This window comes from Notolepis coatsorum (assembly GCF_963971535.1).
Source record: "Notolepis coatsorum genome assembly, chromosome: 8".
Taxonomy (NCBI): Eukaryota; Metazoa; Chordata; class Actinopteri; order Aulopiformes; family Paralepididae; genus Notolepis; species Notolepis coatsorum.
The window spans coordinates 139,584,704-139,601,365 of NC_140172.1; the positions used below are offsets into that span (position 1 = coordinate 139,584,704).

General features: G+C 44.3%; 1 protein-coding gene across 1 annotated transcript in view; it reads right to left on the reverse strand.

The window, feature by feature from the left end:
* spns2 (SPNS lysolipid transporter 2, sphingosine-1-phosphate) overlaps positions 1-16,662 on the reverse strand; it is a 115,771-nt gene that overhangs the window by 3,415 nt on the left and 95,694 nt on the right. Inside the window, exon 11 of the mRNA XM_084320573.1 lies at positions 7,318-7,364. Coding sequence (XP_084176699.1) covers positions 7,322-7,364 — 43 coding nt within the window. The 3' untranslated portion in view covers positions 7,318-7,321. The remainder of the gene's footprint in view (positions 1-7,317; positions 7,365-16,662) is intronic.

The window sequence follows — 16,662 nt, forward strand, 5'->3', positions numbered from 1 at the left end:
CGGTTACACTCTAACCCTGCATCGCGTATATAACCCTTTCACTACCACACTACAGAAGGTTAACCCTTTGTCGCGTGGCAGTGAAAGGGTTAACCTTCTGTAATAATGTTGCCGTGAAAGGGTTAACCGTTCGGTAGTGTGATAGTAAAGGGTTACCCTTCTGTAGTGTGGCAGTGGAAGGGTTAAGCTCCTCTCAGCCTCGGAGGCTGAAGAGCCTTTGTTGTTTGAATGTAAAGGGGAGACAAAGGCAGCAGACTGTGCAGCTGGATAAATAATAACCTTTGTGAACGGTTTGAAGTATACGGACAGTCAGCCTTCCTGTCTGTCCTGAAAGCCTATGAAAGCAGCATCAAGTACTGGGATACTCTTTGTTACATAGGTTGTATATTCGAAATACTGAAAATTGGGGCGAGTTAGTGACACGTGAGTTTCCCATGTTAACGCAATAATGTATAATGTAGGCGGCTGGGTGGCGCAGCGGACATTGCGCTCGTCACCAACGCAAGAGACACCGGGTTCGACTCCGGCTGTCGGCGTTGCCTCCGGCTTGGGCCGGCCGTCATACTAACTCAATTGGCGTTAGCGGGTGGGAAGCGGGTGGGAAGTCAATGGGTGGTAATCTGGACGTTGTGAACAGCGACACCTACAGGTCGGTTGGGGACGCCTGCACAGCAGAGACAGGAAATGGCGGGGGTAGTGTGAGCCTCCCACACGTTACACTTCGCCACCGAGAGTCCGCGCTGGCAGGTGAAAAAAGATGTGACAGGCTGCCTCCTCGTGTATTGGAGGGGACACGTGATGCAAGGCTTCTATCCTCCCTACAACCGGCCAGTGGGGGGCATATGCGAGCAACGTTCAAGACAGGGGAGGGGAGAATTGGCACAGTGGAATTGGGATGAGAGAAAAATAGAAAAAGGAGAAATAATGTATCATGTATAATAATAATATATTAAGTTCTTGGTTTCTTTTGGGGTTTTATTGATAATATACCATATGGAATATACCATAAGGCTGTCAATCGATTAAAATATTGAATCTGATTAATCGCATGATTGTCCATAGTTACTCGCGATTAACCGCAAATTAATCGCATATTTTTTATCTGTTCTAAATCTACCTTAAACGGATATTTTTCAAGTTTTAATACTCTTATCAACACGAGAGTCAACAAATGCTTGCTTTATGCAGCCATTTAACACAAAAGGATGACCCTCACGCATTGCAAATTTGCATCAAATTCAAAACAGAGTGATGCACAAAGTAACTTAAAAGAAAATAATTATTTAAAACAATGAATAAAGTGTGCATGAAATAATAGGGGAAAGAAAACGTTAGGAACTTGTTACATTCACCCACACAAGGGCTGAGGACTCACACCCCCTCTCTCTCTCTCACACACACACACACACACACACTCTCACAGCTTCTCTTTCTCTCTTGCCCCTTCCTCATCTCTCTCACCCCCCCCCCCCTCTCTCTCTCTCTCTCTCTCACACACACACACACACACACACCCACACCCACACACACACACACACACACACACACACACACACACACACACACACACACACACACACACACAGCGCCTTGTGGCCCGACGAAGGCAGAGCGCGCCCCAATGAGACTGGGATGCTTTTGACTCGTGCGTATTGCCTTGATACAATGTGGCGTCACAACTGGGCTGGTGAGCTAACTCGTCAGCTAGCTTGATTTGGTTTTAAGCTAACAGGGTCGCGTCTATTCGAAGCCTAACCGGTTCATGCTTCGGCGTTCGCGTTTTGCGCTCTGATTGGCCACTGATGTTTCTGGTCGCACCAATCGTGTGACGGCAAGTTCTTTCGCCGGTTAAGCTTAGGTACTCTTTCGAAGTTGGTTAAGGTTAGAGTTTGTCTTAGAACAGGGTGATAGAACGCCAGCCCTGATTCCAAACTCTAATCTTAACCAACTTCGAAAGAGTCGCCTAAGCTTAACCAGTGATAAACTAGGCGTTAGGTAGTTTGCTGCTGGGCGAGGCGGAAATGGGCGCGTCACGCGATTGGGCGCACATGTCACATGATCAGAAACGTCAGTGGCCAATCAGATCGCACCAGAAACGGCAGTGGCCAATCAGATTCGCAAAACGCAAACGCGGAAGCATGAACCGGTTAGGCTTCGAATAGACGCAACAGGGTCTATTGTTTTGAACTGCTGTATAAACGACAGAGACAGTTGTAGAGTCAGTGATGAACAGCATTGAAACTGAGGGCTGAGTATTGGCACCGATTGCGCGATTCATTTTCTATTTCGGTTTCGCAAGGTCCTCACTTGATTCAATTAGATTCAATTTGGCTTTCGATTCAATTCGATATCGATTCGGTTAGGATCAGCAGGCTTTTCCTTGCTCCTTCGTTCCCGACATTAGCCGCCTGTGGCACTTAGCGACACTTTGTTTCATACCAGCGGTCTCAGGCAGGGTACTGAGGGGAGGGCCTGTTGAGCCTCCCCTTTACCTGTAATTCCATTCCATTACCTATTTCATAACTTAAGTGCAGGGGTGTAAAAAGTACCCAGAAATTATACTTAAGTGAAAGTATGGGTAGTACCGTCTCAAAATCTTACTCAAGTAAAATTCAGAGTATCTGGCTAAAAACACACTTGAGTAAAAGTCAAAAAGTTTCTACTTTTAAATGTACTTAAGTACTAAAAAGTTAAAGAAAAAACTTTTTTCTGACTGTCTATTCTTCTGTTAGTAGGTGTTTAATCAAAGATTCCCGCTTTCTAGTCTTGCACAAGGACCAATCAGCATGGGTATGGGCGGGTTCATTTTCCATTGATGGGGATTTGATTGGCTGTTTTTAAATAAAGAGCGGCTGCAGGATTAATAACGTTAGCGTTAGTTTGGCCAGAGAAAAAAATATACTAATTGTCTGTCTTTCTCTTACCTCTATGATGTATGTATGGTCTGTCTCTTACCTCTGTGATGTATGTATGGTCTGTCTCTTACCTCTGTGATGTATGTATCGTCTGTCTCTTACCTCTATGATGTATGTATGTATCGTCTCTTTTCTATTTTATAATTTTTTTGTCCCCTTTCCCTGTTACCCTTCGAGAGGCCCTTTTGTCTTCTCACCAGGCCGTCATTGGAAATAAGAATTTGCTCTTAATTGACCCGCCCGCTTAAATAAAGGTTAAATAAAATGAAAACGAAATAAACAACAAAGGAACCCTGACCTCTTGTCTGAACACCATGACCCTTTTCAAACTAGTCACAACACGAACTCCCTCACCTCCTTGGAATCAGGGAGTCTATGTTTAATCTCGCTATCTTTAGTTCGCAAACCGTTCCCGGTGCTCCCCATTGTCCCGCGCTGACGCCTTTGGCCGCCGAGTGCCTACTGTTTGCCCGGCGTGGTGTTCTCACCCCCCCTTCTCCGTGTACAATTAGTGAGCGATCGGGAAGCATGTCTGTGTCCGTGTGCGAGGGTGATAAGAGAGAAGGAACAGGAAAGCCAGCCGCTGAGGTCTTGACAGCATGCCAGAAACACAAGCCAAATGTCCACTCCAAGAATGCCCTCTGACACCCCGTTAAATGCTAGAAATCTAGATCCCATGCCCGGAAGGACGTTGGCTGGGATCTGTGCGGGTGGGTGGGGTGTTATTATTGGCCGAGCAAAGCTGTAAAAAGTTGATTGTGAACCTGTTCCTTACCTTAAAGGAACACTCTGTGTGTTTTGGGAAGTACACTTATTTGCCATCTCCCCCAAGGTCAGACACGAAGACTGATATCCGTTTCATCCCTGTGTGTCCAGTAGCCCCAGTACAGAGGTCCAGGCACATGCTGGACCTAGCTTAGCACAAGGACTGGGAGCAGTGGGGAGCAGATTGCCTAGCTTAGCCCAAGGACTGGAAGCAGTAGGGAGCAGCTAGCCTAGCACAAGGACTGGAAGCATTTGGGAGCAGCTAGCCTAGCTTAGCACTGGAAGCAGTAGGGATCAGCTAGCCTAGCTTAGAACCAGGACTGGAAACAGTAGGGAGCAGCTAGCCTAGCTTAGCACAAGGACTGGAAGCAGTAGGGATCAGCTAGCCTAGCTTAGAACCAGGACTGGAAACAGTAGGGAGCAGCTACCCTAGCTTAGCACAAGGACTGGAAGCAGTAGGCAGCAGCTAGCCTAGCTTAGCACAAGGACTGGAAACAGTAGGGAGCAGCTAGCCTAGCTTAGCACAAGGACTGGAAGCAGTAGGGAGCAGCTAGCCTAGCTTAGCACAAGGACTGGAAGCAGTAGGCAGCAGCTAGCCTAGCTTAGCACAAGGACTGGAAGCAGTAGGGAGCAGCTAGCCTAGCTTAGCACGAGGACTGGAAGCAGTAGGGAGCAGCTAGCCTCTAGCTCCGTCAAAAGTGAAAAGAAATACAACTTCCAACAGCTCCAAAACTGACACACAGACATGAAGTGGATAAAGTGGAGAACATCCGCAGCTCCTTCTCCCAACCCCCACCCATTCCAAATGCTGAATCGAGAACCTCATCCTTCACTCTGTCATCTTTCTCTCCCATTACAGAAGCAGAGACCCTGACACTGGTAACGTCAAACCGTCCGACTACTTGCCAGCTGGACCAGCTACCCTCCCCACTCCTCCAGACCATAGCACCAGACATCCTCCCATTCCTAACTGCAACCATCAACTCCTCACTCAACTCGGGGGTGGTCCCCACCTCCCTAAAACAAGCCAGAGTCACGCCGCTCATAAAAAAACCAACCCTGAACCCTACCGTCATAGGCAACTACCGTCCTGTCTCTCTTCTCTCCTTCCTTTCTAAAACACTTGAACGTGCTGTATCCAACCAACTTACTGCTTATCTCTTACAGAATGACCTCCTAGACCCTAATCAGTCAGGCTTCAGGACTGGTCACTCCACAGAGACAGCCCTCATTGCGGTCACAGAGGCACTTCACTTAGCAAAAGCGAAAGGCCTCTCCTCTGTCCTGATTCTCCTAGATCTATCTGCAGCCTTCGACACAGTCAACCACCAGATCCTCCTTGCGGCCCTCGCAGGAATGGGAGTGGCTGGCTCTGCGCTGATATGGCTGTCATCATACCTCAATGACCGCTCCTACCAAGTGTCATGGAGAGGGACCCTGTCGGCCACCCGCCCCCTGCGGACGGGTGTCCCCCAGGGCTCGGTTTTAGGACCCCTTCTCTTCTCCCTCTACACTAAATCACTGGGTAACATTATCACGTCTCATGGCTTCTCCTACCATTGTTATGCCGACGATACTCAACTCTTCCTCTCCTTCCCTCCCTCAGATATCCACGTCTCTGAGCGGATCTCGGCCTGTCTGTCCGACATCTCAGCCTGGATGACGTCCAACCACCTCAAACTGAACCTAAGCAAAACAGAATTGCTCCACCTGCCGGCCAAATCCTCCCCCCTAACCGACCTTTCAATCACAGTTGAGAATGCAGCTGTGACTGCGTCCCCGACCGCCAAGAACCTTGGTGTTGTCCTCGACGACCAGTTGAACTTCTCTGCTCACATCGCAGCGACGACCAGAACCTGCCGATTCCTCCTGAGCAACGTCAGAAGGATACGCCCCTTCCTGACAAAAGAAGCCACCCAACTCCTCGTCCAATCAACAGTCATCTCCCGCCTCGACTACTGCAATGCACTGCTCGCTGGCCTCCCGGCCACTGCCACTAAGCCTCTTCAACTCATTCAGAACGCAGCAGCCCGCCTGATCTCAAACCTACCGAAGTCGGCCCATGTCACCCCACTTCTTAGGGACCTGCACTGGCTCCCCATTGCTGCACGAATCCGCTTCAAGGCCCTCGACCTAGCATACCGTGCGGCAAAGGGAACCGCTCCCGCCTACCTCCGGTCAATGGTCTCTAACTACACACCCTCAAGACCCCTACGCTCTGCATCTTCTGGCCGCCTCAGACCTACTCCTATCCAAGCTCCGGGAGGGTCATCAAAGAGAAGTCGCCTATTCTCAGTCCTTGCCCCACAATGGTGGAATGAACTACCCACCCCAGTTAGGACAGCCGAATCACGTCCAATCTTTCGCCGTCGACTAAAGACGCACTTCTTCAACCATTATCTGAATTAAAAAAAAAAAAAAAAAAAACAATAAAAAAAATCTAACCCTAACTAACCGTACTGTCATGCACTTGTCCTAATAAACTAACCTACACTGTAGCACTCAACACTTTGATGAACATTGTTGCTCAGCTGATAGAGTTGTGCCCTTCCTGATGGCTTGTCGTACAGAACTTGTAAGTCGCTTTGGATAAAAGCGTCAGCTAAATGACTAAATGTAAATGTAAATGTAAATATCAATCCTCTCGTCTGACTCTGGGGGAAATGGCAAGTGTTCCTTTAACGCTAACATTAACCATTTCCTGTGCTACCTACAAATTGAAAATACATTTACAAAAACGTCCTTCCAGGCGATGGCATCTAGACACTAAATATCAATGGAACCCAGGCTAATATATTGGAGGCAGGGGTATGTCACATGCTCAGATTGTTCTGGTGTTTGGGGACCATATAAATGGAAATGTGAGAAAAGAATAACAACTTTAACTACACCCCAATATGACAATAGTGACATCTCCTCCATTTACCGCCCTTGAACGGAAAGTGTACATTGTAGACCAATCCCCTTGATAATCACACACAAGTATCCCTTCCAAGGTTAGACATCACGTTGATTGAAAGGCCTGGCAGAGAGGCGGGACACAGCGTCTAAGTATCTGCTCCTAAACCCCCCTTTTTACAGCCTCCTGGTGAACCTGTAGGCCACACTAACGGGAAAAGAGTCTAGTATCGATCGTTTTACGCCTCTTCCCTTGAATGAAACTCTCAAACTGTTGATAAAACTGCTAATGACGAAGAGGGTGAGCACGAGGAAAGCATCTTTAGTATAGGGCTGTAATGGTCTCAATACAGAATCAAACGTTCAACAGAAATTGTATGTCCAATGCGGTGTATTGTATTGTCATCGAAATGTAAAACTGCATCGGCGATCCTTTCTCAGAGTTAGCATGTTAGCATAAATGTTTGTTTATTCTTTTCTCTCTCTCTATATATATACACAGTATATATATATAGAAAAAAAGAAACAAACATTTATGCTAACATGCTAACTCTGAGAAGAATCGCTGATGCAGTTTTACATTTCGATATATATATATATTAAGAGATCTGTGGTATGAATACATTTTGATGACCTCAAAATGTACATTTGTATAGAATCTGAAATCTGTATCGAATCTGTATCGTTATACTCTTAGGCTTTAGTGGGGGAGACATTATTACATGTATATGCAAATTACCTGGTCATACCTTGACTGAAGAGGGCGGTCGTGTCAGTTGGCTCAACCTGAGGACACAGCAGAAGAAACAACATACGGGTCATTATGTACCAGTATGTATATATTATTTCCTGTTGTTCAAGTACAAAGAACATCACAACCCATACTCATGGCCCACACTGTAAAGCAGCCTGAAGGACGACACACAGGTTCTGTGTATGAAATGGTAAATGGTGCATTTATATAGCAGCTTTTATCCAACGCGCTTTACAATTTGTTCCTCACATTTGACCCGTTCACTCACACATTCACACATCGACGGCGGAGGCGACCATGCAAGGTGCCAACCTGCGCATCGGGAGCAGCTAGGGGTTAAGTGGCTTGCTCAAGGACACTTCGACCCGCTGCCAGGGAGGAGCAGGAATCGAACCGGGAACCTCCGGATTACCAGACAAACTACGCATGCGCAGATTGCCCACAGAGTCTAGGGGCTAGATCCACAAAGAATGGATTGCACGGAGCAAGTTGCACCCTTACTTACAATTCATTATAAATAGAAAATGGGGGACCTTTTCAATTTCTCTGGTCTGCATCCCCTCAACAATTGTGTGTATTGAGCCGTACTGTATTGTACCCATTCTGCAATCTGTTAATAAAACTTTCATTCAATCAATCAATCTGCACGGTGAATTGTAAGTAAGGGTGCAACTTGCTCTGTGCAATCCATTCTTAGGTCTATCAATCTTAGGTCTATCAATCTGCGCATGCGTAGTTCGGGAGTAGGTGCGGAAAAGCGACTATAGCTCGGCCGAGAAAGTGCCGATCGACTTGGGATTGGCCGCGCCGTGTTCAGGAGACTCAGGCGTATAAAAGTCTATTGGATCATGTCTCCCGCACCCCCACAGCCGTAGCAACAACCACTTACTGTCGAGGCTCTCATCCACATTCATTCATTTTCTCCCCCCGCTCTCTCCTCCGTGAGCTCAATGTAACGTGGAAGTGCAGTGGTCTATGGCTGATAGAGCATGTTCAGTGTTAGACTCAGACTACCAAGATGCAACACTGAACAGCACAGGAAGTCCTTCATTCCAACAGCCATCAGCCTATATAACTATATTCCTGCCCTCATGCATCAACGTGTTCTACGCACAGATCTGTGCGTAACCCGTGCGTACGATCATTTCTAAGCAAAGAGTGGGATTCATCAACTTCAACTTGAACTTGACTTCGTGCTTACATCTACGCACATTTCGGACCTGGCGTACCTCGCGCCCAGTGGTAGAATATATTATTACAACAAGGAAATGAGCTTCTGTGCATAATAACACTGGATGTTCTATGAACCGTAGTTCATTATAGTTCATTGTAAAATAGCAACAGTAGTGTAATTATGGTCAAAACCCTATAAATAGCATTTGGAATAATAGATCTTTCTCTCAGAATGAATGCAGCATGTCATATATGTTACGATGAATTGAAAATGGGGGACCCTGATGTAAACAAGACGAAAGTCTTTCTCTGGTCTGCATCCCCTTAACAATTGTATGTATTGAGCTGTACTGTACTGTACCCATTCTGCAATCTGTTAATAAAGTTCTCATTCATTCATTCATTCATGGTTTATATAGCGTTATCGGAATATACGGGGTGTAGGCTACTGACTGACTGCGCTCCGCGTAGCTTGATTGATTGATTGATTGAAAAGTTTATTAACAGATTGCAGAATGGGTACAGTACAGTACAGCTCAGTACATACAATTGTTAATTGGGGATGCAGACCAACTTTCGTCCTGTTTACATCAGGGTCCCCCATTTTCAATTCATCATAAATCATAAAGCTCAACTCGTTATTATTTTGCGCACAGACCGCCGAAACACGGGAACGTTTTGATTATATTTAAAAGGCTTTACGTTAAACGAAACAAGTGGAATTTCGAAGCTGTAAGCAGAATAAGTCATATGAATATAGTGTTCTTCCCCCTTTTTACTGTACAAGAAAGAATAGAAAACGCATTGCAATGACACCATGCAGATAGTGGACAGACTATATGATGGAATTCAAGTTCATGTATTGAAAGGCAGGATACATCATACATGCAGTGAGATTCATTGTTCTTGTATATGCTCTCGTATTATATTGTTTATATAGGCTACCCAATACTGACATCAAAATAGATTGTAGTAGTATGCCTCTAGAAATCATGCAGCAGGTAGAAAATTGACGGGAGATCCATCGCGATTTGGAATAGAATTGAGGAGAACTTTAATCCGTGGGTATTAATCAAACAACACGGGAAAAGGCAGTCATATTCCAGCGCGGTCTTTATTAGCCGACAACAAAATAGATGCCTCTAAAAATCATATAGCCAATCGAACACAACTAATAAAGGCATTCATATTACAGCACGGTTATAATGACACACAACACAACCAACGCCAAACAGTGGTCAACGAACGGTCTTTATTAGTATTTTGAGCTGTCCAGGCAGAATTGCAGCAATGGTCTTAGGGAGCCGTTGATATCTGACATCACCGTTTACAAATCCGCCTTTTATTTATCCACCTCCGTTACGAGGACCTCCACCTCGGTGTCTGTGTAGTTTCTCTTTTTCGTTCGCTTTGCCATCCTCCAACATTCCACGCACAGGGATTCCCTCATTGTATTTGAAGGGGAGGGCCTGACCATATTTGGTTGGTCGGGGCGGTTTTGGTATGCAAATACGTGAAAGCGTGCACGAGCTGCGGCGCAGGGCCAAGGTGGGATTCATCATGACAGGTGTGCGTAGAGCCTGCTTACGCACGTGTGATGAATGCCGACTTCCCTGTGCGTGCGCTAGTTCTAAATTCCGTGCTTACGTGTGGAAGTAGGTCAAGGTCAAAGTCCACGTTGATGAATGAGGGCCCAGGGACTTTTTGACTTTAGGTCGACGCTTATATTTTACTGTATATTTTGTGGCTGTACATTTTAGAATGTATATACATATTTTAGAATGTATATCCCTGACTGTATTTTTATTCGTATTCTTATTTGTGATTTTTGACTGCCTAAATGTTTATTGTGAGTGATCTGTAGTGCTGAACTTCCCTCTGGATCAATACAGTACTTCTATTCTATTCTATTTACTAACTATTTTGTTGCACTACACTATTGCACTATTTTACTCTGTCTATTCTATTTTACTCTTTTTATTATTGTCTATTTTAAAACGGCCATAGAATCAAACCAAAAACAAGGTGGCCTATTGGGATGTAGGATCCTAATGTGAAAAACTATGTGATTTTAATATGTCTGCACTTTATGTGCTCATTTTGTACCTGTCTTTCTTTTGCTGCTGTGAAGCACTTTGAGCTGCAATTCTTGTATGAAAGGTGCTATACAAATAAATATGTATTATATTATTATTATTATGAGATGAGCTGTCACATAATGCAGATGTTTCATTTCATTTCAAACCTTTATTTAAACTCGAAAGGCAACTGAGGTTTCCCTCATTTACAGTCATGTCGAGGTTCATACAGAGAAAAGCAAAAAAAGGTAAGGAGGTTCTCATCCTAGAAGTTGGCTGCACGTTTCACTACAGTCTAGAGGAAGCATTTACAACCAAAATGTTAAAGTATCAACTGTTAGAGCATACCATATCACAACTCGGCTACAACTGTAAACTTTTAGTCTACATATTTGGAAGCCTGGGTCATGTTCATAAGTTGGGTGTTAGAGGCCTTCAAATGGCCGGTCTTCCGAAGAGAAGAGCCAAACAATTAGCAAGATATTGCTCAGTGTCAGCAATTATTGGCAGCCTGGCAATTTGGAGAAGACGCTGCTATCTGTATCCGTGAGCTGTGTGTTGATTGTCAGGTTCATCATCCATGTGTCTGTGTAACTTTGGTTGCCATTGTCAATTTGGGCACGAATGTATCAGAATAACCCACAATGTACAAGTGCACTGATAATATTTGTGTCCTTTAAACATTGTCTTTATGTGGACATAAATAAAGATTCTAAATGTGTATGCATGCTTTAGTGTGCATGCATGTATGTGTGTGCATGTATGTGTGTGTGTGTGTGTGTGTGTGTGTGTGTGTGTGTGTGTGTATGCATGCTTGAGTGTGCATTCATGTCTGTGTGTGTGTGCATGTGTTTATGCGCGCGCACGCGTGTGTCTGTACGTGTGAATGAATGAGAACCCGAGCTATTAATAGCACACCCTCAGCCGAAAAAGAAAAAAGCGAACAACGTAGAAAAAACCCAACAAGGCAGTCTTGGCGGCCTGAAATAGCTGGGGCGCTCGCTCCAGTGAGTAACTCCTTCTGCTCTGCGCCTTTCTGTTCAGAAATAGCTCTAGAATATCTGAGGACAAGACTCGTACGAGGAAAAAGACAGCACTTGTCAAATCAGGGGGAAGAGTGTGTGTGTGTATGTGCATGTGTGTGTGTGTGTGTGCATGTGTGTGTGTGTGGCGGGGCTTCAGAGCTTGAGCGGAGGCTATAAATAGCTAGCACCGCGTTGGAATAAGCCCTCCTTTCGTTCTCTCGCTATTCTCTTTCATTGATGTCGTGTTTCTTTAGTCCCTGAAAGTGCTTTCTTTTCTTTCTTTTTTCACTTTTTTTCTGTTACATAAGCAGTGGTGGAAGAAGTACACAGTTCCTTTACTTAAGTAAAAGTAGAAATACTCAAGATAAATTAGTACTCTGGTAAAAGTAAAAGTCCTCCATTCAAAGTAAAATTCACCATTTCACTTAAGTAAAAGTAGAGAAGTATTTTCTATTGAATGTACTTAAGTGTCTAAAGTAAAAGTACACATTCTACAGTGCATGGCGTTTGTGTATCCATTGACCTCTATAGGTTGTGTTAAAGTGGTATGTGGTCCAGTTATGCTGCTCTGATTAAGTAAAATTCACCATTTCACTTAAGTAAAAGTAGAGAAGTATTTTCTATTGAATGTACTTAAGTGTCTAAAGTAAAAGTACACATTCTACAGTGCATGGCGTTTGTGTATCCATTGACCTCTATAGGTTGTGTTAAAGTGGTATGTGGTCCAGTTATGCTGCTCTGATTAAAGGTTGTGTTAAAGTGGTATGTGGTCCAGTTATGCTGCTCTGATTAAATGTTGTGTTGAAGTGGTATGTGGTCCAGTTATGCTGCTTTGATTAAAGGTTGTGTTAAAGTGGTATGTTGTCCGGTTATGCTGCTCTGATGAAAGGTTGTGTTAAAGTGGTATGTGGTCCGGTTATGTTGCTCTGATTAAAGGTGATGTTAAAGTGGTATGTGGTCCGGTTATGTTGCTCTGATTAAAGGTTATGTTAAAGTTATGCTGCTCTGATTACATCCTCTTGAACTTGACAGGCTTCAAATGTGAAAGTATATCATCTTCATCCATTTTTTATTTTGTATATATTATGTTTTCTATGCTAAATCTTTTTCCTCAAAGTAACTTGTAACTGATGGGTTCAGATAAATGTAGTCGAGTAAAAAGTACATAAGTATAAAAGTAAAAGTATAAAGTTCCCTCAAATTTAAATACTCACATAAAGTACAAGTAGCTCAAAAATGTACATAAGTACAGTACTTGAGTAAAAAGAATTAGTTACTTTCCACCACTGTACATACACGTTTTCCAATCTTCAGTCAGTGCTGTACTGTAGCTAATGAGAGCGGCAGTGGCCTAAAGGTTAAGGGTGATGTCGCAAGTTTGAATCCCGGGGACGGGGGGCGAGTGAGTAAATGTTGCTTTGATATCAAATGTACTTGAAAGCATCAAAAGTACAACTCGTGGTCTGTATATTGTACAAGCGCCAAAAGAACACAGCATCCTTGATGCACACGTGCATAGGGGTATATTTATGGGGGGGGGGGGGGGTTGGCATGTGACATGTCCCCCTCAATATTGAGAAGAGGTAAATGTGTCCCCCTCAAAATATGTAACTAATATGAAAGACAACCCAGAAAAGAAACAATACAGGGGAATAAATATTTGAAAGCGATACAGAACGCCTGAGAGCCTCACTGCATCATATTCCCTCATATCTGTGTCAGCTGTGCCCGAATGTTGTCTTTTCCTTTACACAAATAAAGACATTTCCACCATGAATTGGTGCAGAACAGTTCACCAGAATGCAGGAAAAGAGGTGTTACGCTAATAATTTCCTGGGGGACGACCACCAGACCCCCCCTGCTTAAAGTGTCCCCTCCCCCCACTTTGAAACCAAAGCTACGCCCTTGTGCACATCTCCCTTGAACATATCAATAGTAATTGTGGATTCATAGTAATTGAGGGCGTTAGAAAAAGTAAGGAATACGCTTTGACTGCCCACTTTGTTAGGATTATATAGTCATCTTGCTGTTATTTTATGTTATTTAATTTTATTCTCTGCTATTTTATTTAGCATTTATCGGATGCTGCTGCGGTCGAGGAACCACGACAAGGCGAATTCCACTCTTTTTTGCTGTAAAAGGTACCGAATGATAGTGAGAATGAAAGGAATCTGAACCTGAATCTGACATACTGTCAAACATACTGTCAAAATGGAAAGGACACTTTAAAGGAATGAGGGAAATAAAGGTCACTTTAAGGAAAGAACCGATGTGGTTCTTGTATAGTATAGTTTAGATATAGCAAGTATAGCATAGGGATATAAAACTGTATATTGTATAGTAGTGTACATAGGACCCAGTGCCTTAAATCCGTAGCTAACAATCTCAGGAATTTTATCATGCCCTTTTTACGTCTATTTTATTACCTGTTTTTTTATGTCTATTTTATTATTACTAGTATTATTGCACAATCGAAGCGGGCATGACCACCCACATTTCACTGTATGCCCTGGTATGTATGTGACAAATAAAACTCTTGAATCTTGAAAACTGTATGATGGCGGAAAGAAGCATAGTTCTCTAAAATGGAAACACGGGTTTGTTTTCAACATGGGGGGGGGGGGGGGGGGGGGCACTGTAAGCGGTGGGGGGTGGGGGGGGGGGGGGGGGGGGGTCCTTCCCCTGGAAAGGATGAGCGTCAAACACTTCATTTCCTGCATTCTGGTGTATTTACACTATTCACTATTGTACTGAAGTATCTCTCCTGTCTGTGGGGAGTTCCACCGTGGGAATGAGCGGTGACCACCCTTCTGTGTGTCTGTGTGTGTCTGTGTGCGTGTGTGCGTGTGTGTGTGCGTGTGTGTGTGTGGGTGGGTGTGTGTGTGCGTGTGTGTGTGTGTGTGTGTGTGTGCATGTGTGTCTGTGTGTGGGGGGGGGGGCAGGGGATCGACGACAGAGAGGGGAGATAAAAGTGAGCCATCAGGCTGGCCACCCGAGCCTAAAAATGTCGCCCCATCTCGGACAGGAAGGAAGTTATTTATGAAAGGACCACCACCGGGAACCGAGGGAGTCAGGCGAACTAAAAAAGAAAAGAAAAAAAACTCAAAACAAGGAAGAAGAGGAGAAGGAAAAGAAGCCTTGGCGTCTGAGAGAGGAAGAGGAGCGCGTTTGGTCTTCGCCTTTTAAGGCCAAGAGGCGAGAGGCTTCCTGTGCCCTCCTCCGTGTCGCCTGTGTTGGAACGCGGCGTGTTGGAGAATGTCGGAGAGCAGACAGAATATCCCCCGTGGAATCTACGCCACTCCAGACGCCGTGTTTGTGTAGCAAAGCTTCCTATTCGAGTTTAAAATTACGTGTTTTTATTTACACATGGAGTGTAAATATAGAGTGTTTATGGAGTTTTGACGCAAATCACTGGTCTATCGTTTACAGTAAAGAGTATTCATTTGTTGTCTTAGCCACTCGATGCTGGCTGTATGATTAGAACCACGGACTGATATTATTTGTAAGGCGCCAAATCGCTGAGAAATCATTCATTTTTGAGCGGGTTGCAATTTTTTTTTATATGAACAAAATAACTGAATCATTTGAGTTTTTACTATATTTACATTTACATTTAGTAATTTAGCTCAACGCTTTTATCCAAAGCGACTTACAAGTCAGCAGGAAGGGTACAAATCTGGCAGCTAAGGGTCAGTAACATTGTTCATCAAACAGTGTTGAACAGACTTGAGTGCATATTAGCATAGTAGGTAATACTATAGGCAAGTTAGATTCCTTAGAAGCAGAGTGCATACTAGCAAAAAATTGTACAAAGGTTAGTATTTTATTTTTTACTTAAAAAAAAAATCACTTCAGATATTGATTGAAGAAGTGTGGTTTTAGTCAATGTACGGGAAATTGGTTGTGTTTCGGCTGTCCTGACTGGTGGGAAGTTCATTCCACCATTGTGGAGCGAGGACCGAGAATAGCCTGCTTCTCTTTGATGACCCTCCCGGAGCTCAGATAGGAGTGGGTCTGAGGCGGCCAGAAGATGCAGAGCGTAGGGGTCTACTCTTTTACTTTGACATACTCCAACTTGAGTCAGTTTTAGCAACAGTGTGGCTATTTGAGTATTTGAGTGGCTGGGTAGTGAACGACCTTGGGTTCTATGAAAGGCGCTATATAAATTTGATTTATTATTATTATTATTATTAAACACTAGAGTGGCTGGGTAGTGTAGAGGTCTAAACACTAGAGTAGCTGGGTAGTGTAGAGGTTTAAACACTGGAGTGGCTGGGTAGTGTAGAGGTCTAAACACTGGAGTGGCTGGGTAGTGTAGAGGTCTAAACACTAGAGTGGCTGGGTAGTGTAGAGGTCTAAACTAGGGATGCCCCGATCGATCGGCCACCGATCGTTATCGGCCGATAATCAGTATAAATATGCGATCGGGGAATTCCGATAATTAGTCATATTCGCCGATCGCGGAAACTGATCAAGTGGATATCTCACTCGCTTGTCTCAGACGCACAGGACCTGCAAACTGCTCCTCCTCCCTAGCCCCGCCCGTACCCGTGTAGAGTTTGTAAACACAGAGGAGGCGGACCTCCTCTGCTGAGTCTAGATAGTGCATTCGACCTGAGCTAACGTTAGCTACCTAGCTATCGTTACTGTTTAAACAAAATTACCCAGTCAACTATTCACTTTTAGTAGGCATTGTCTAACGGTATTTAGCCGGCTAGCTACCGATAGCTCCTGATGTGTACAGTGGAGCTGTTTGCAGATAGCGAGCAAAAGGATTCTCCGGCGCTGCAGCGGGACCCCATTGGTAACGTTACGTGCTTTGGTCATTTCACATTCAGCAAGCCCTCAGCTCGAATACGCATTCAATCAATGTTATAAGACATTGATATCAGGAGCTATCTGTAGCTACCGCTAGCCGGCTAGATGACGTTAAGACAACTATTTAGTTCAATCGGACATTTCGTTTTGAACAGTGAATTAACGTCAGCTAACGCGAGCTAACGGAGGTATCAACATGCACTACAAGACTTGCTGGAGCATTTGTTGATATCAGG